Source organism: Haematobia irritans, chromosome 4, assembly GCF_050003625.1.
Source record: "Haematobia irritans isolate KBUSLIRL chromosome 4, ASM5000362v1, whole genome shotgun sequence".
Classification (NCBI taxonomy): domain Eukaryota; kingdom Metazoa; phylum Arthropoda; class Insecta; order Diptera; family Muscidae; genus Haematobia; species Haematobia irritans.
The window spans coordinates 64,617,406-64,633,410 of NC_134400.1; the positions used below are offsets into that span (position 1 = coordinate 64,617,406).

At 34.2% G+C, this 16,005-nt stretch overlaps 1 protein-coding gene across 4 annotated transcripts in view; it reads left to right on the plus strand.

The window, feature by feature from the left end:
• Window positions 1-15,754, plus strand: part of fax (failed axon connections) — a 42,335-nt gene extending 26,581 nt beyond the window's left edge. For all 4 annotated transcript variants that reach the window (XM_075303607.1, XM_075303606.1, XM_075303608.1 and 1 more), the window contains one exon: window positions 15,411-15,754. In XM_075303607.1, coding sequence (XP_075159722.1) covers window positions 15,411-15,464 — 54 coding nt within the window. In that variant the 3' untranslated portion in view covers window positions 15,465-15,754. The remainder of the gene's footprint in view (window positions 1-15,410) is intronic.
• The last annotated feature ends 251 nt before the right edge of the window (window positions 15,755-16,005 follow it).

Consider the following 16,005-nt stretch of genomic DNA (forward strand, 5'->3'; position numbering starts at 1 on the left):
GAGTAACTTGCTGGATCGCGTGTTAGAATAGGTTTCCAGTAGAAGGAATTCACAAAATTTCCATTTTGAACTGATATAAGGATGTAAATTAAGCTGATATGGAATAATATCAAGTTTTTAACAATTTTAATTGGTTGCACTTTGAAATGTTTCTGGAAACTTTTTCTTGTCGATAAGCCATTCATTTTTCATCGACCAGCTTCTTAATGTTTGCAAGAATGTAGCATCCAAAGATTTTAGTTTTCTGCGTAGATATTTAAGTTTAGTGACTTGATTTAAATTTTCATATTGACTTACCAATTATTATAAACTATTTGAAGCAGTTTAAGTTAATTGTCCAACATTTTTTCATTGGTCAGCTTTTTAATGTTTTCAAAAACGTAGAAACCGGGATTTTAGTTTTCGGCAAAGAGATATATATTTAGTGACTTCCTTACTGTTGTGTCCGAACGGAGAAAAATAAATGCACACTTGATGTTGTATGATTTACTAACAACAAATTTTTTATTTAATATATTTTTACATGATTGAGAAAAAAGGAACACTTGCGTATAGCGTTGTGTGTAGCAGACGAATGTCATCAACTTGCAAAAATGGCTACTGCCACAAACTGTAGGGATGTCGCTTCATGTTAGCCGGGATACTACACTTTCCCACGCTAATAGAGAACATGGCTGTTTAAGAACGTGGGAAGTTTTCTTGTCCGCTGAGATCTTCGAAGTGGGGTTGCTTGCGATGCTTGCTGCTGCGAAGCTGGCGGTATACTCGGTGGGGCTATTTGCTGCTCATTATTATCTCCTCCATTTGCGATTTTTTCTGCCTTCCGATCGAGTCTTGCATTGATTTGTCGGATGTTTCTTAAGGTTTCTGTACCATTGATTTGAATAATTGATTAATGTGGCGCTTTAATCTATACCCATTGTCTAGTTTTACAATATAATGACATTTTCCGGTCTTCTTTACTACGACTCCGAACTTCCACACTTGCTTGTTCTGATTGTGCCATCTCACCTGCACTCTTTCACCGACTTCCAGACAGCGAACTTTCTGTTTCTTCGATACATCTGGATATTGATGTTTTACTGGGCGAATGGCATTCTCACAATCCCCATGTGTGTGCGATGAAGCTCATTTAGCATCTCTTTACGCTGACATGTTGGAATCATAACTCGATCACCTTTGAATAACACTCCATCTTGTATAGAATACTCAGGATCTGTATTCACACCATTCATTAAGGATTGTTTGAGTTGAGCTAGTTCTTTATCTCTATTAGTTTCCATTGCAATCGCCGATGAATTAATAGAATAAGTGGATATTTCGTTAATTTTTTGCTCTTGAATGACTTGCGTTTCTTTATCTAGAAAGTGTTTAGACTTTTTCACGTTTTGAACTGGAGCGCGAGATAAACAATCAACGTGTATATTTTGATCTGCTTTCCTGTGTTCAATTTTATAATTGAAACCCTGAAGAAACGAGGCATAACGCAACAAACGGGCTGATGTCATAGCAGGAGTCTTTGAATCCTGGTGAAAAATTCTAGATAGAGGTCTATTGTCCGTAACTAGGGTAAATTCTCGCCCATATAAATTTTTCAACTGCGAACACTATCGCCAATGCCTCCCTATCGAGTTGGCTATAACTTTGTTCCGCTTTTGTTAATGATCTCGCTATGAACGCTATCGGACGCTCCTCCTCAACTGAGACATGTGACAAAACCGCTGCCACCCCCACTGGGCTTGCATCACAAGCTAATGTTATAGCTTTTGACTAATCGTACGGGGTTAATACCCTGTCTGTCAAAATCTCAGCTTTGAGATTTTGACAGACAGTAAAATCGATTTCCTTTTTCCAATAGCTGGCGAAGGTGATACGTTTTTGTTGCTGTATCTGGTATAAACCTAGAATAGTACGTTATCATTCCAAGAAATCGTCTGGATTTTGTGGTCGTGGCATCTTTGATTACATAGAATTGTAGCTAACATTGTATCCCAGGTAATGGATTTGCTCTTTAAAATATTCGCACTTTGACTTATTGACATGTAATTGATATTTCTGAAGACGTTGGAAACATTCTGTCAGCCGTTCCCGACATTCCTTTATGGTAGGTGCATGTACGATAATATCGTAGAAGTAAGAAATTGTTCCGTGTAAACCTTGTAAAATTTGGTCCAATATCCTGTTAAACTCACTTGGCGCTGTTTTAATTCCAAAAGACAATCTATTCATTTGATAAGTGCCTCTGTGTGTTGATATTGTTTGGATCCTTTTACTGTCATCGTCCACTGCAACATGTAAATACGCTTTATATAAGTCGAGTTTGCAAAAATATTTAGAATTTTTTAAAGTATTAAAAATTTCATCAATCTTCTTGATAGGGTAATGTGCTGGCTCTAATTGAGGATTGACGGCAATTTTATAATCCACACATAAACGGACATTACCATCAGGTTTTGGAATTACAACCAAGGGTGATCCCCAATTACTAGTGTTAACTTTTGTTATGATTCCATCTCGCTCTAGGCTGTCCAACTCCCGCTCGACTTTTTCTCGAAGTACATATGGAACTTGGCGCTCTCTTAAAAATTTCGGCTTTGCTCCTGGTTGCATCTTTAGAGAACAAATTAGATCTGGTATGCAACCTACCTTTTGCTGAAAAATTTCAGAATATTTTTCGATTATGTCTGCAACAGATTCATTCGATCCATTGTTTATTTCTTTTACCTCCAAATTGCTTTGGTCCAGTTCATTTAAACAAATATTCAAACGTCTTATCCATACACGCCCAAGCAAAGCTGTGTGTTTGGGGGACACAATATACATTTGTTCTTTTGTTTTCATGTCATTATATTGTACCATCACGCTGACTACAACCAAAGGCACAAATACATCACCGGTATAAGTTCGGAATGCAATATTTGTTTTTTCGATTGGAATATTTAAGTTTAAATCATCAAAATCACTTTTTGGCAGCAACGTGTATCCTGCTCCGGAATCCACTTCAAGTTTTTGTTTGCGGCCATTTATTAACACAGTAATGAAAAACTTTCTTATGGCGATTTCGATTGGGAAAAAAGGTGCAACATTCTCGAAATTGATTGCAACATATCAAAGACACTGTCATAGATTTTGGATCCTTTATACCTCACAATATTATAAATTAAGAATAACTTTAGAATTACACTCTCGTTTGGGCGAAATGTCAATTAGGGAAAAAGTAGTGTAACACCAAGGCAACATAATTTTTGCGAATCGAAAACGCCCTTAGTTCAGTCGGAGGCAACTCAGTCTCATTGTAAATATCAATAATTTGATTCACGCCAAAAAAATCAGTATCTGTATCTGATGAATACTCTTCGACATACGACGTTTTGTATTCCGCCGTTTGTTTACGTTTTAATTTTGTTTTGATACACACCTCCTTTACATGACCCTTCATTCCGCACGATGAACACTTGAGTTTATTGCTGATTTCGATGGTCATTTCGATTACCGATAACACCTCCATGAACTTGCTGATTTGTTGCTGATTTCGATGGTCATTTCGATTACCGATAACACCATGAACTTGATGTACATCACCTGTTGAACAAGCCGCCATTTCATCGTTGTTTACCTTTGCTGCTTCCAAGACTAGCTTTTTCAACAATTTCTGAAAATGTAGCCTCCGGTTTTTGAAGCAATTTTTCGCGGATACTATTGTCGCGAATCCCCCTTATGAATTGAGCCCTGGAAAAGATGTCGGAAACTGATTTCCCACATGAACATTCAAATGGGCAATCTGTAGACCTCTTCTGTAACATTGCCACAAACTCAGATATCGTTTGTCCGTCATTTTGCACTTCAGATAAAAATTTGTGTTGTTCAACCAAGATATTTTTCTTTGGACAGAAAGGTTTTTCCAGGAGTGCCATAATTTCTTCATAGTTTAACTCACACAAATTTCTTGGTGCCGCTAATGTTAGTGTTGTGTAATTCTCTGTGCCAATATACTGCAGCAATAGTTTTGCACAAATCTCTTTATCATTAAAAACCTTTTTTAGTTGGAAATGGATCTCCAATGAATGAATGTCTCTATTTTAGGATCAAACGAATCGAAATTAGATATTATGTTGATACTGGTGCTTGTTGATGTTTGCTGCTGGGCCAAAACTGTTGTCATGGATGTGATAGCTTCCAACAGTTTATTCATTTGCTCCTCTGCCATATTGATAATTGTTTACCAAAATCGTTTCTTTACCCTCGTCGCCAATTGTTGTGTCCGAACGGAGAAAAATAAATGCACACTTGATGTTGTATGATTTACTAACAACTAATTTTTTATTTAATATATTTTTACATGATTGAGAAAAAAGGAACACTTGCGTATAGCTTTGTGTGTAGCAGACGAATGTCATCAACTTGCAAAAATGGCTACTGCCACAAACTATAAAAAACACTCAAAAGGTAACGGCTTGTATTTATATACATTTAACATGAACTTAAACATTAACATTAGATACATTTAGTACAAGCTGTAGGGATGTCGCTTCATGTTAGCCGGGATACTACACTTACCTATTATTATAAACTATTTGGAGTAAATTCAGTTATTTGTCTAAAATTTTCCAATATTTTTTTATTTCTTCCAATTGACAACGAACTTCGTTGCACAAAGAAGTATTGAAAACCACAAGGTTTTTTCGTTGCATTTAAGGGTAGTGTTTTGTCAAAATTTTCTCATATTATCTCTAACACCTTTTCAAACATTTCGTCAACATTTTGGCAAATTGGAAGTAATTCGCAAACAATTTGAAGATGTATTGAAGATGTGCTGTTTCAAGTCAAGTTGAATTTATGTTGAAAATTATATTTACCCTCAAACTGAAAAGTTGTTGCATTTGAAAACTGCTCATCCTGTGTTTATTGGGTGAATTTCAGAACAAAACATACCCAACAAACACAAGGCAACGCCATATCAATTTGAAAGTGAATCCCATCTTCAACATTAATTCAAATGGCCTTGCAAATTGCTTGCTTTCAACAAATGTTCTAATAGGTTTGAAGCACTAAAATGAAATTTAGTTTGAAAAGTTGTTGCTAATATGTTGAGAAATTGTTGCAAACGTGTTGAATTCTACTGTTGAGGGTAATGCCTGTTTTTTTTGTTGAGAACGCGATTTTCTCAACAATTTCTCAAATTGAATTCTAATCTTATTCTTTAAAAAAATGTTTGAAAGCGTATTGAATATAAGCATTTCTCCAACGCTTGTGTTTATTGGGTAGCCATATTCAGGAGTTGTACACGTTCTAGCATTTTATTTTTATTTAAATTAATAATTAAAATTCACGAAAAAGATAAACGAGATCACAAAAAACCATAGGTGTATTTGAATTTTTATTTGGCATTGTGAATCTGCCTTTAACGTAAAAATGCATGTATTTCAGCGTTACCTAACACATGTATTTCAGCGTTACCTAACATAAAAAATATTTTTTCATGTTATAGAGCTTCCATGGTTGTTCATGTTTCTTATTGTAAGAAAAAGCGTGTTCACGTTACCGCGAGTGCACTGTACTTTTAAAGGGTGAAAATTTGGTCAATATAAACTTGACGTATTTCTTTCAATTTTGCATTTAAAAAACCTGAACACCCCCCATTTTGAAGGTGTGTGTGTGTGTAGAATGTTGCTCCTATTTTGATTTTGGAATTCACTCTTCAGTTGTCAAAATGCCGTCCAAGCAAGAAGAGCAGCGTATCAAAATTTTGCTCGCGCATCGCGAAAATCCGAGCTACTCGCACGCAAAGCTGGCAAAATCGCTAAAAGTTACCAAATCAACCGTTACAAATGTAATTAAAGTGTTTGGGGAACGTTTGTCGACAGCCAGGAAGTCTGGATCGGGGGGAAATCGAAAACCGGAAGCCGCTGAGACGACAAAGAGAGTTGCCGGTAGTTTCAAGCGAAACCCTAACCTCTCTCTCCGATATGCCGCAAATAAGCTGGGTGTATCGTCTACAACCGTGCATCGAGCCAAAAAACGAGCCGGACTATCGACTTACAAGAAGGTAGTGACTCCAAATCGCGATGATAAACAAAATACGACGGCCAAAGCGCGATCCCGGAGGCTGTACACGACGATGCTGATGAAGTTTGACTGCGTGGTAATGGACGACGAAACCTACGTCACAGCCGACTACAAGCAGCTTCCGGGACAGGAGTTTTATACGGCAAAAGGAAGGGGAAAGGTAGCAGATATTTTCAAGCACATAAAACTGTCAAAGTTCGCAAAGAAATATCTGGTTTGGCAAGCCATCTGTACCTGTGGCTTGAAAAGCAGCATTTTCATAGCTTCCGGGACGGTCAACCAAGAAATTTACGTGAAAGAGTGTTTGAATAAACGTCTGCTGCCTTTCCTGAAGAAACACGGTTGTTCCGTACTGTTTTGGCCGGATTTGGCATCTTGCCATTACGGTAAAAAGCCATGGAGTGGTACGCCACCAACAACGTGCAGGTGGTTCCCAAGGACAAGAACCCTCCCAACACGCCAGAGCTCCGCCCAATTGAGAAATACTGGGCTATTGTCAAGCGGAACCTAAAGAAGACCAAAAAACTGCTAAGGACGAGCAGCAGTTCAAGGCAAACTGGCTTTCTGCGGCGAAGAAGGTGGACAAGGTGGTTGTACAAAATCTGATGGCGGGTGTCAAGTGTGAGGCCCGGCAATTCGGATTTGGAAAAGCGAAAGCCTAACTGAATATTTTTCCTGAATTTTATACTAATAATTGAACTTGAAAAAGAAATTTGATTTTTTAAATAAACGATTTCACCGATTTACACGCGTTTTCCTTTGACCAAATTTTGACCGTATCACCCTTTAATTTGCGATAATTCTCAAAATGTAATGCTGTTGACCGGGAATGACTTAATAAAATGGAATAAATTATGGCATTTAATCAATGTTTAAATACTATTTATTGGTATAAAATAAATGTGTTAATACGAAGAATATATGCAAAAATAAAGAATTCATTAAAACACGTAATTTCATTTCGGTAGCTCAGTGACTGTCATTGACCTCTCTTGACTCCTCTCATCCACCTACACACAAAAAAAAATTTTTGATTTCAATCACGAAAATCGCGGATTCAATCATTTTTTTAATTGAAATGTCTTCAATCACGAAAATGATAGTATCAATCACCCATTTTGATTGAAAACCAACACGATTTTTAATTAAAAATTTAATTGACTTTTGTCACGGAATCAATTAATTGTGTGATTGAATCAATTAAAAACGTGATTGTTTTTTAACATAAAATTCAATCACAATTTTAATTGAATTAATAAAAATTTTAATTAATTTCGCGACAAAAATTATTCAACTATTTGATTCATTCAATTAAATAATTAATTAAAATTGGCTATAAATTTCGATCAAAAAATTTATATATTACGACCCCAAAATCGTATTTAGTTTTTTTTTTTCTTTTGAAAAAAAAGAAAATATGTGTTTCTTATAAAACATATTTAATATTTTATTATTTTTTGAATTATGCAATAGACAAAAAAATTTGGTACCTGTCATTTGTGTTTTGTTCTAACATAACTTACAAATACAACTACTATCAATAACAACTATAGGGTGAAAAAATAAGTTATATAAATCATTATCATCCTTATAATAATAACCATGTTCCTTCTAATATGTAGATGCGCCTAGATTTCCAATAAATCAGCAGCCTGTAAGCTAAATTAGTTTTTCTGAAAGTAAACAGAATAATTCGAATTTAATTTTGTTCAATTAAAAGTTAATTTTGTTAAACATTACCTGCATAGAATATCAAGTTCAATTCTTAGTTCCAGGTTGCAGATTTATAATCTTCTTTTTCAGTTGTAGTCTTTTAGCATAAAAAGGTGTATTAAGGAGCTCGGTAATTTAATTTTAGTAACAATTCCTTTCCAAAATTTCCACACTACTAAAATTTGAACCAATCAAAGACAAAAATAATGGGAAAGCAATGTAATATTTGGTATTATATTGATGATACTTTGCAAATTCTGGAAATAGAAAAAAATATAAATGGAAAATACATATTTTTATTATTTTCGGATATTTTTCATATTTTTAAATCCAAAAGAAAGAACTTTACCATTACATAATTCAGCTCATTAGTTTATATACCAGATATACTGCTCTCTACTTGGGTTCAAACTGAAAAAGGCAGGTAAAACAAAAATGCAATTTAATGCCAATGCTACTTCGCAACTCCAAGGTGAATCTTCCAACAAACCCATACCGCTCTTGGTTTTAAGAAAACTAGGAGTGAAAAAATTTATAATTTTAAAAGATCAATAAGATACCCACTTTTTTTATTGCAAACATATTATTATATATTTGATAAAATGATGGGGTTGATGGGATTGATTGGTCAATTTCACGATATAAAATTGGTCACTAAAAGAAATGAATAAAAAATATATTATTTTAGTCCGTTTAATGTAAACAGGCTTCAATGGAAAACGGTATTCACATTTCACAATTTCTTACCTTCAATAAACGTAGATTGTTTTCCATTTTTACAATACCACAAACACAGGTAATTTCAAATGCGTTCTGTCATATATTTTTTCAAACCTTTACCACGTGGCCGTTTGTTGTCGCACACTTTATTTATTTTAACCCTTTGCTATGATTTGTTGTTGCGTTCAAAATATTTATGCACACATTTTGAATGCAGCAGACAGAATATCGCCAATCATGTTTTTCAATTTACGCGAAAAACAAAAACCCAACCGTTCGTTACGAGTTACTTCCACAGAATGATCTCTCCATCATACATTGTTGAATAAATACCCATTCTCTTGTTCTCTTTTCGCTCTTTCCTTTGCTCAAAATTATTCAATTTCAATCACAAAGGTGATTGGATCATTCACATGTGTAATTGGAAACGGAAAAAATTTCAATCACGTTTGTAATTAAAAATTATTTCCGAATTGATTAACAAATTGATTGAATCAATTAATATTTTAATTGGAAACGTAACAAATATCAATCATTTTTTAATTGGTTTTTATTCGGATTTGATTAAATAATTAATTGAATCAATTAACTTATTAATTGAATCCGTTTCCAAATTAAATTAAGTGTTTAATTGAAAAAAATTTGTGTGATAATTTTTTGTGTGTATAGTTCTTCAACCTCTTCGAATACTTTGGTGAGATAAACGAGGGGTCCATCGTGATTAAAAATAAGCTGCCAGTACAAATTATCCAACTCGTTTTATATTTCCCTTTTCCCGTTTCTTACTGCGTGAGAAGGCTGTTATGATGACCAATATTCTATGGGAGAATTACAAGGGTTGTAACGACATCAAGCAAATATGGCCCCATTTAAACTTAAACCGCACACCAGATATGCTAGTGTTATCAAGGCGTCAGATAGCAGTCCTGATATCTGCTATAACGGGTCGCTGCATGATAGGCGAATTTGCAAACATTATAGGTGCGAAGTATAATGACTGTTGTATAAGCTGCCATGATGTGCAGGAAAAGGAATCAATTAAACACCTCTTGTGTGAGTGTCCTGCTTTTTGTGTAAGGCGTAAGCGAATTTTAGGAGCATATAGCTTTAGATTACTGGCGGACCTGAAAAACGTTAACTTAAGCAGTTTGTTAATGTTTTTGGAGCAATCTGGTTGCTTCAACAAAAATAAATAATAGAGAAGGTTCAGTGGTTAAGACTAGAAGTGCCCATATGTAATAGGTACTTTTAGTGAAATGTGGTATCACAATGGACTGAATAGTCTAAGTGAGCCTGCCACTTTAACCTAACCTAACCTATTTCCCTTAATTTATAAAAGGATTTTTTGTTTTTATTTTTGATTTTTTGTTCAACTGAGTCTCGTACCTCTGGTGGAGGAAAACTCAGTTTTGTAAAAACCAAAAATCCGGTTCGAAGTACAATTTATTGCCATTCTCCTCCGAACTGAGCTCCATTTGAAATCTAATAAAACACCGTACTTTTCGGCTTGGATTCCAAATGAATACTAATTACTTTATTGAATATGAACTTACATCTAGAATATTGAAAATATTAAATCTAGTCTAGAGCAAGACAACACTAACCTGTTATTCTTCTAGCTCTCTTCCTAAACACACATATGCCGCTGGATCTTCTTATGAAAGATCATAAAACGCAACGACATACAAGGCACTGATAATAGACCACCCTAAGACAACTAGATGAACTTACAATACGTTATCTCAAGTGGATAATGGCTAAAGTGCCCTTCATAATCATTTTGGGGGCATAGTTTATTATCAGGAATATCAACGACTGTGATATTCCATGTGCAAAGCATATTTGTGTTGAACATACACAGAACCAAAATATAATTTTATTTGATAAAAAATACGAAGATCCAAATGAAATATTATTCAATTTTCCTGCGACTTTTTCAAAGATTCAAAGTCTATAGTTGTAAGTGTTTTCTAATTTGAAGTGATAAAAAAATCCAACCAAAATATCGTAGGCATTTTTTTCACTTACAAAACCGAAAAAGAAATCCACTATTCAACAATTAGGTCGTATTAAAGGGTGATACGGTCAACATTTGGTCAAGGGAAAACGCGTGTAAATCGGTAAAATCGTTTATTTAAAAAATCAAATTAAATTTATTTTTCAAGTTCAATTAGTATAAAATTCAGGAAAAATATTCAGTTAGGCTTTCGCTTTTCCAAATCCGAATTCCGGGCCTCACGCTTGACACCCGCCATCAGATTTTGTACAGCCACCTTGTCCACCTTCTCCGCCGCAGAAAGCCAGTTTGCCTTAAACTGCTGCTCGTCCTTAGCAGTTTTTATGGTCTTCTTTAGGTTCCGCTTGACAATAGCCCAGTATTTCTCAATTGGGCGGAGCTCTGGGGTGTTGGGAGGGTTCTTGTCCTTGGGAACCACCTGCACGTTGTTGGTGACGTACCACTTTTTTATCGTAATGGCAAGGTGCCAAATCCGGCCAAAACAGTACGGAACAAACGTGTTTCTTCGGGAAAGGCAGCAGACGTTTATTCAAACACTCTTTCACGCAAATTTCTTGGTTGACAGTCCCGGAAGCTATGAAAATGCTGCTTTTCAAGCCACAGGTACAGATGGCTTGCCAAACCAGATATTTCTTTGCGAACTTTGACAGTTTTATGTGCTTGAAAATATCTGCTACCTTTCCCCTTCCTTTTGCCGTATAAAACTCCTGCCCCGGAAGCTGCTTGTAGTCGGCTTTGACGTAGGTTTCGTCGTCCATTACCACGCAGTCAAACTTCATCAGCATCGTCGTGTACAGCCTCCGGGATCGCGCTTTGGCCGTCGTATTTTGTTTATCATCGCGATTTGGAGTCACTACCTTCTTGTAAGTCGATAGTCCGGCTCGTTTTTTGGCTCGATGCACGGTTGTAGACGATACACCCAGCTTATTTGCGGCATATCGGAGAGAGAGGTTAGGGTTTCGCTTGAAACTACCGGCAACTCTCTTTGTCGTCTCAGCGGCTTCCGGTTTTCGATTTCCCCCCGATCCAGACTTCCTGACTGTCGACAAACGTTCCCCAAACACTTTTATTACATTTGTAACGGTTGATTTGGCAACTTTTAGCGATTTTGCCAGCTATGCGTGCGTGTAGCTCGGATTTTCACGATGCGCGAGCAACATTTTGATACGCTGCTCTTCTTGCTTGGACGGCATTTTGACAACTGAAGAGTGAATTCCAAAATCAAAATAGGAGCAACATTCTACACACACACACCTTCAAAATGAGGGGTGTTCAGGTTTTTTAAATGCAAAATTGAAAGAAATACGTCAAGTTTATATTGACCAAATTTTGACCGTATCACCCTTTAGGTTTTAAGTTTAATATCGATAAAAATAAATCCACAATTTGATGAAAATATCGTAAGCGATTTATCAAAATTAAAAATCCTAATTTCGATAAAAATTTAAGCATTTGATTAATTATATGGCGCATATCCGCCATTTGATAAAAATGTCGTAATCAATTTATCAATATAGATCAAAAAATGTGGTTGAAATAAAATACATTTTTACATAAAAATAAAAGTTTTATTATTTCTATTTAGAAATAATTTGTTCAGCCAAAATAATAATAAATATAATTTTTGATTTTTCATAGATATATTAAATAAATAAACACTCGAATTGTTGTCTTCAATTGCATATATATTTTTTGACCCATGTCGAATTCAAATCGACGTCAGCTGGATGTTTTAGCTGAAAATCGATTCCAATCGGTAAATAAGATTAAACAGTTGTGTAAGATATTAATAATAATGACAGTAACTATACTAGCAGCACAATAAATAATAAATCACAAAATTAACACTTAATCACCCTTATTCCTGAAGTCGCCCTCGCCGTCGCTTTTTGTCGCTTTTCTTCAGTCGCCACTAATTGGTATTCCGTTCGTCGATATATTCTGCTATCGAAGAAAATCTGTATTCCTGGTGTCGCTTTTTGTCGCCAACATCGTCGCTTTTTGTCGCCTTTAAATTTACCAGCGACGAGTTTAGTGTTTAATTTTTGAAGAAGTTTTTTAGACTTTATTAATCGAACAATTGAAAAATAAATGTAAAAAATGGATATAGGTAAGAGGTAAAGTGACTAATCTTCAACAAATACAAAAAATGGAAAAAATCAGTATATATAGCGGTCATCACATTCAAATCATAGAAAAGAACACTGTACAATTAAAGTAAACGTGTTGATTTTCAATTCCATTTATTTTAATAGAAATCTTTCAAGGCCAATGTATTCACCCTTATTCCTGAAGTCGCCAACGCTCTCGTCGTCGCTTTTTGTCGTCTGTCGCTTTTAAGTCGTCTCGTCATTCATTTGGTATTCCTGTGAAGTGGCGACGGCGAGACGACGATTACTTTTTGTACCAATTACAGTACTCGGTAATAAAATGCCGATATCACTAGAAAACAATCAGCTGATGTACAAAAAAATTAATTTTAATTTTTTCGGTTTAAAAATATTTTTATTTCTGACGCAATTCTGTGTCGCCAAATCAAGAAAAACTATTTAATTTGACGCGGGAAAAAATGTGGATATATATTCAAGGACAGTAAAAGCTTCAAAAACTATAAAAATGGCGACGACGCTGAGATCAATGGCACAAGGATCATCGTGAAAGTAAACAATCAGCTGATGTGCAAAACTGAATTTTAATTATTTGCTTTTAAAAATAATAAATGATAAATTTTGACTCGGGAAATGATTTACATTATCTAAGTTTGGTGCTAAATAAAATACATTGGCCTTGAAGGGTTTTTCTATTAAAAACAAATAGAAAAATCAACACGTTTACTTTAGTTGTGCAGTTTTTTTTTGTTCCGGAAATGCAGTTTTCTTTTCTATGATGTGAATGCGATGACCATAACTACTATATATACAGATCAATTTGGTATAAACAGCGCATTTTTATATCAATAGATTTGTGATCGTGGTCAGCTCAGAACATGAGTTCCTCAAAGAGTGGAAGCTGGAATAAATACTTGAACAGTATAGATCTTTTTAATAATAGTTACACCTTTTCTACCATTTGTTAAAATTTTTCTCTAAAGTTCAAAGGCATTAAACTACAAACCATTTGTTCCAACCGGTTTTAAATCGTTGGAGTCAGTCTAGCTCATCTAATGGCTGATCTCTAGTTCCTTTTATTCTCATTTTTTTTTTGTAATTGTTGAAGATTATTCACTTTACCTCTTACCAATTTCCATTTATTAAATTTATTTTTGAATTATTCGATTAATAAAGTCTAAAAAACTTCTTCAAAAATTAATCACTAAACTCGTCGCTGGTAAATTTAACGGCGATAAAAAGCGACGATATTGGCGACAAAAAGCGACACCAGGAATACCGATTTTCGTCGATAGCAGAATATATCGACGAACGGAATACCAATTAGTGGCGACTGACGAAAAGCGACAAAACGCGACGGCGAGGGCGACTTCAGGAATAAGGGTGATTTTATTTAGCACCAAACTTAGGTAACAATTGTGTCGAACTTTGAATGATCCTTGGACACATAATGTCAACGTCGTTCCAATTCTATATGCCGGATATTGTTATTGTCCTCATATAGATATCTAAATCATTTCCCGAGTCAAATTTATCATTTATTTTGATTTTCCAAGTCAACATTGGATTACAAACAAACAGCATGTTAAACGCAAATAATTAAAATTCTGTTTTGCACATCAGCTGATTGTTTTCTTTCACGATGATCCTTCTGCCATTGATCTCAGCGTCTCGCCATTTTTGTAGTTTTGGAAGCTTTAACTGTCCTCGAATATATATCCACATTTTTTCCGCGTCAAATTAAATATTTTTTCTTGATTTTCCGACTTAGAATTGTGTCAGAAATAAAAATATTTTAAACCGAAAAAATTAAAATTCTTTTTTTGCACATCAGCTGATTGTTTTCTAGTGATATCGGCCTTTTATTACCGAGTATTGTAGTTGGTACAAAAAGTAACCATCGTCGTTGCCGCCGCCACTTCGCAGGAATGCCAAATGAATGACGAGACGACTTAAAAGCGACAGACGACAAAAAGCGACGGCGAGAGCGAGGGCGATTTCAGGAATAAGGGTGAATACTTCTTCCATTTTGCTAAATTCACGATATATATATTCATTCATTACGATATGAATGAAAGAAAAATTACATCCACAATTGATGGGCATGATAGATTATTTTTCGACGCTTCCAAAAACTAACGGTTTCTGAATTCTTTTACACATTCTCATACCAAAAGTGAGAGCATTAATGTTTTCTTTCTGGATGCTACAAATTAATGTGCAGATGTATATATTTATATATGCGCATCATCTCATATAAAACTGATAAAATACATACGATATTTTTATCAATTGGTGGATTTTTTTTTATCGACCAACTAGTTGACAAAATCATAATAACATCAAAAGGATGTTTTTTTATCAGAAATATTTAACAAGTTTATTAATAAAATTCTCGTACATTTCGGCGTTGATATTCCAACATTTTTATCAAATACAAAATTTGTAAAGAAATTCAAATTATCAATGCAAACTTATCAAATTTGTAATAATTTTCTTGATAAATATTTTTATCAAAATTTAACTATGCGTATTTTTTTTCTGTGTAGAGATTGTATTGTAGAGCGATAAAAGTCATTGTATAACTAAAAATCAATTATACACAGAGTTAACAATATCACAATATTGAATAAATATTTTTAAAATTGCACACAGTATTAGAAGTATTTATGTTTTCAAAACTCCAGTGTTTTGTCTTTGGAAATAGCTTGACTACAGATTTTGTTTGTGTGCGAAGACACTATTTTCTTTAACAATTAATAATAATATTAACCTTTTCTTTTCAGACAAACGAAAAGGAAATATCTGAAGAAAATAAGGATAAAGAAGAAGCGAAGTAAATATAAGTTCGCAGATTTCGAGATATGTAAAGACGACGAGGATACATGCAAAAATCAATGCATTATAAATAAAGAAATATATGCAGATTGGACCCTTATATATACCATTAGCATAAAATTATATATTATATACCTAAGTGACTAGTTACAAGCTAATAGACTTCTGACGATTAAGATGATTCATAAATTTCCATTTCATACATAAAATCGAACATTAAATTATCATGTTATTGAACGTATGTATTTTTATGGTTTTAAAATAAAGAACGTGTGTGCAAATATTAATATAATGAGACTCGACTTAAGTTATTCTTACATAAATGTTGATATTTCTTCTCGATATTAAATGTTTGTAATTTGATTTTTTTTAAACTTGGTATTATTTTCGATCCACTAATAATAAAATCCAATGAATATCGTATTAATATACTTACATATTTTTGTAATGCAAACAGCTTGTACATTTATGTTGCAGATACGTGCATATATATATATATATATATATATATATATATATATATATATATATATATATATATAT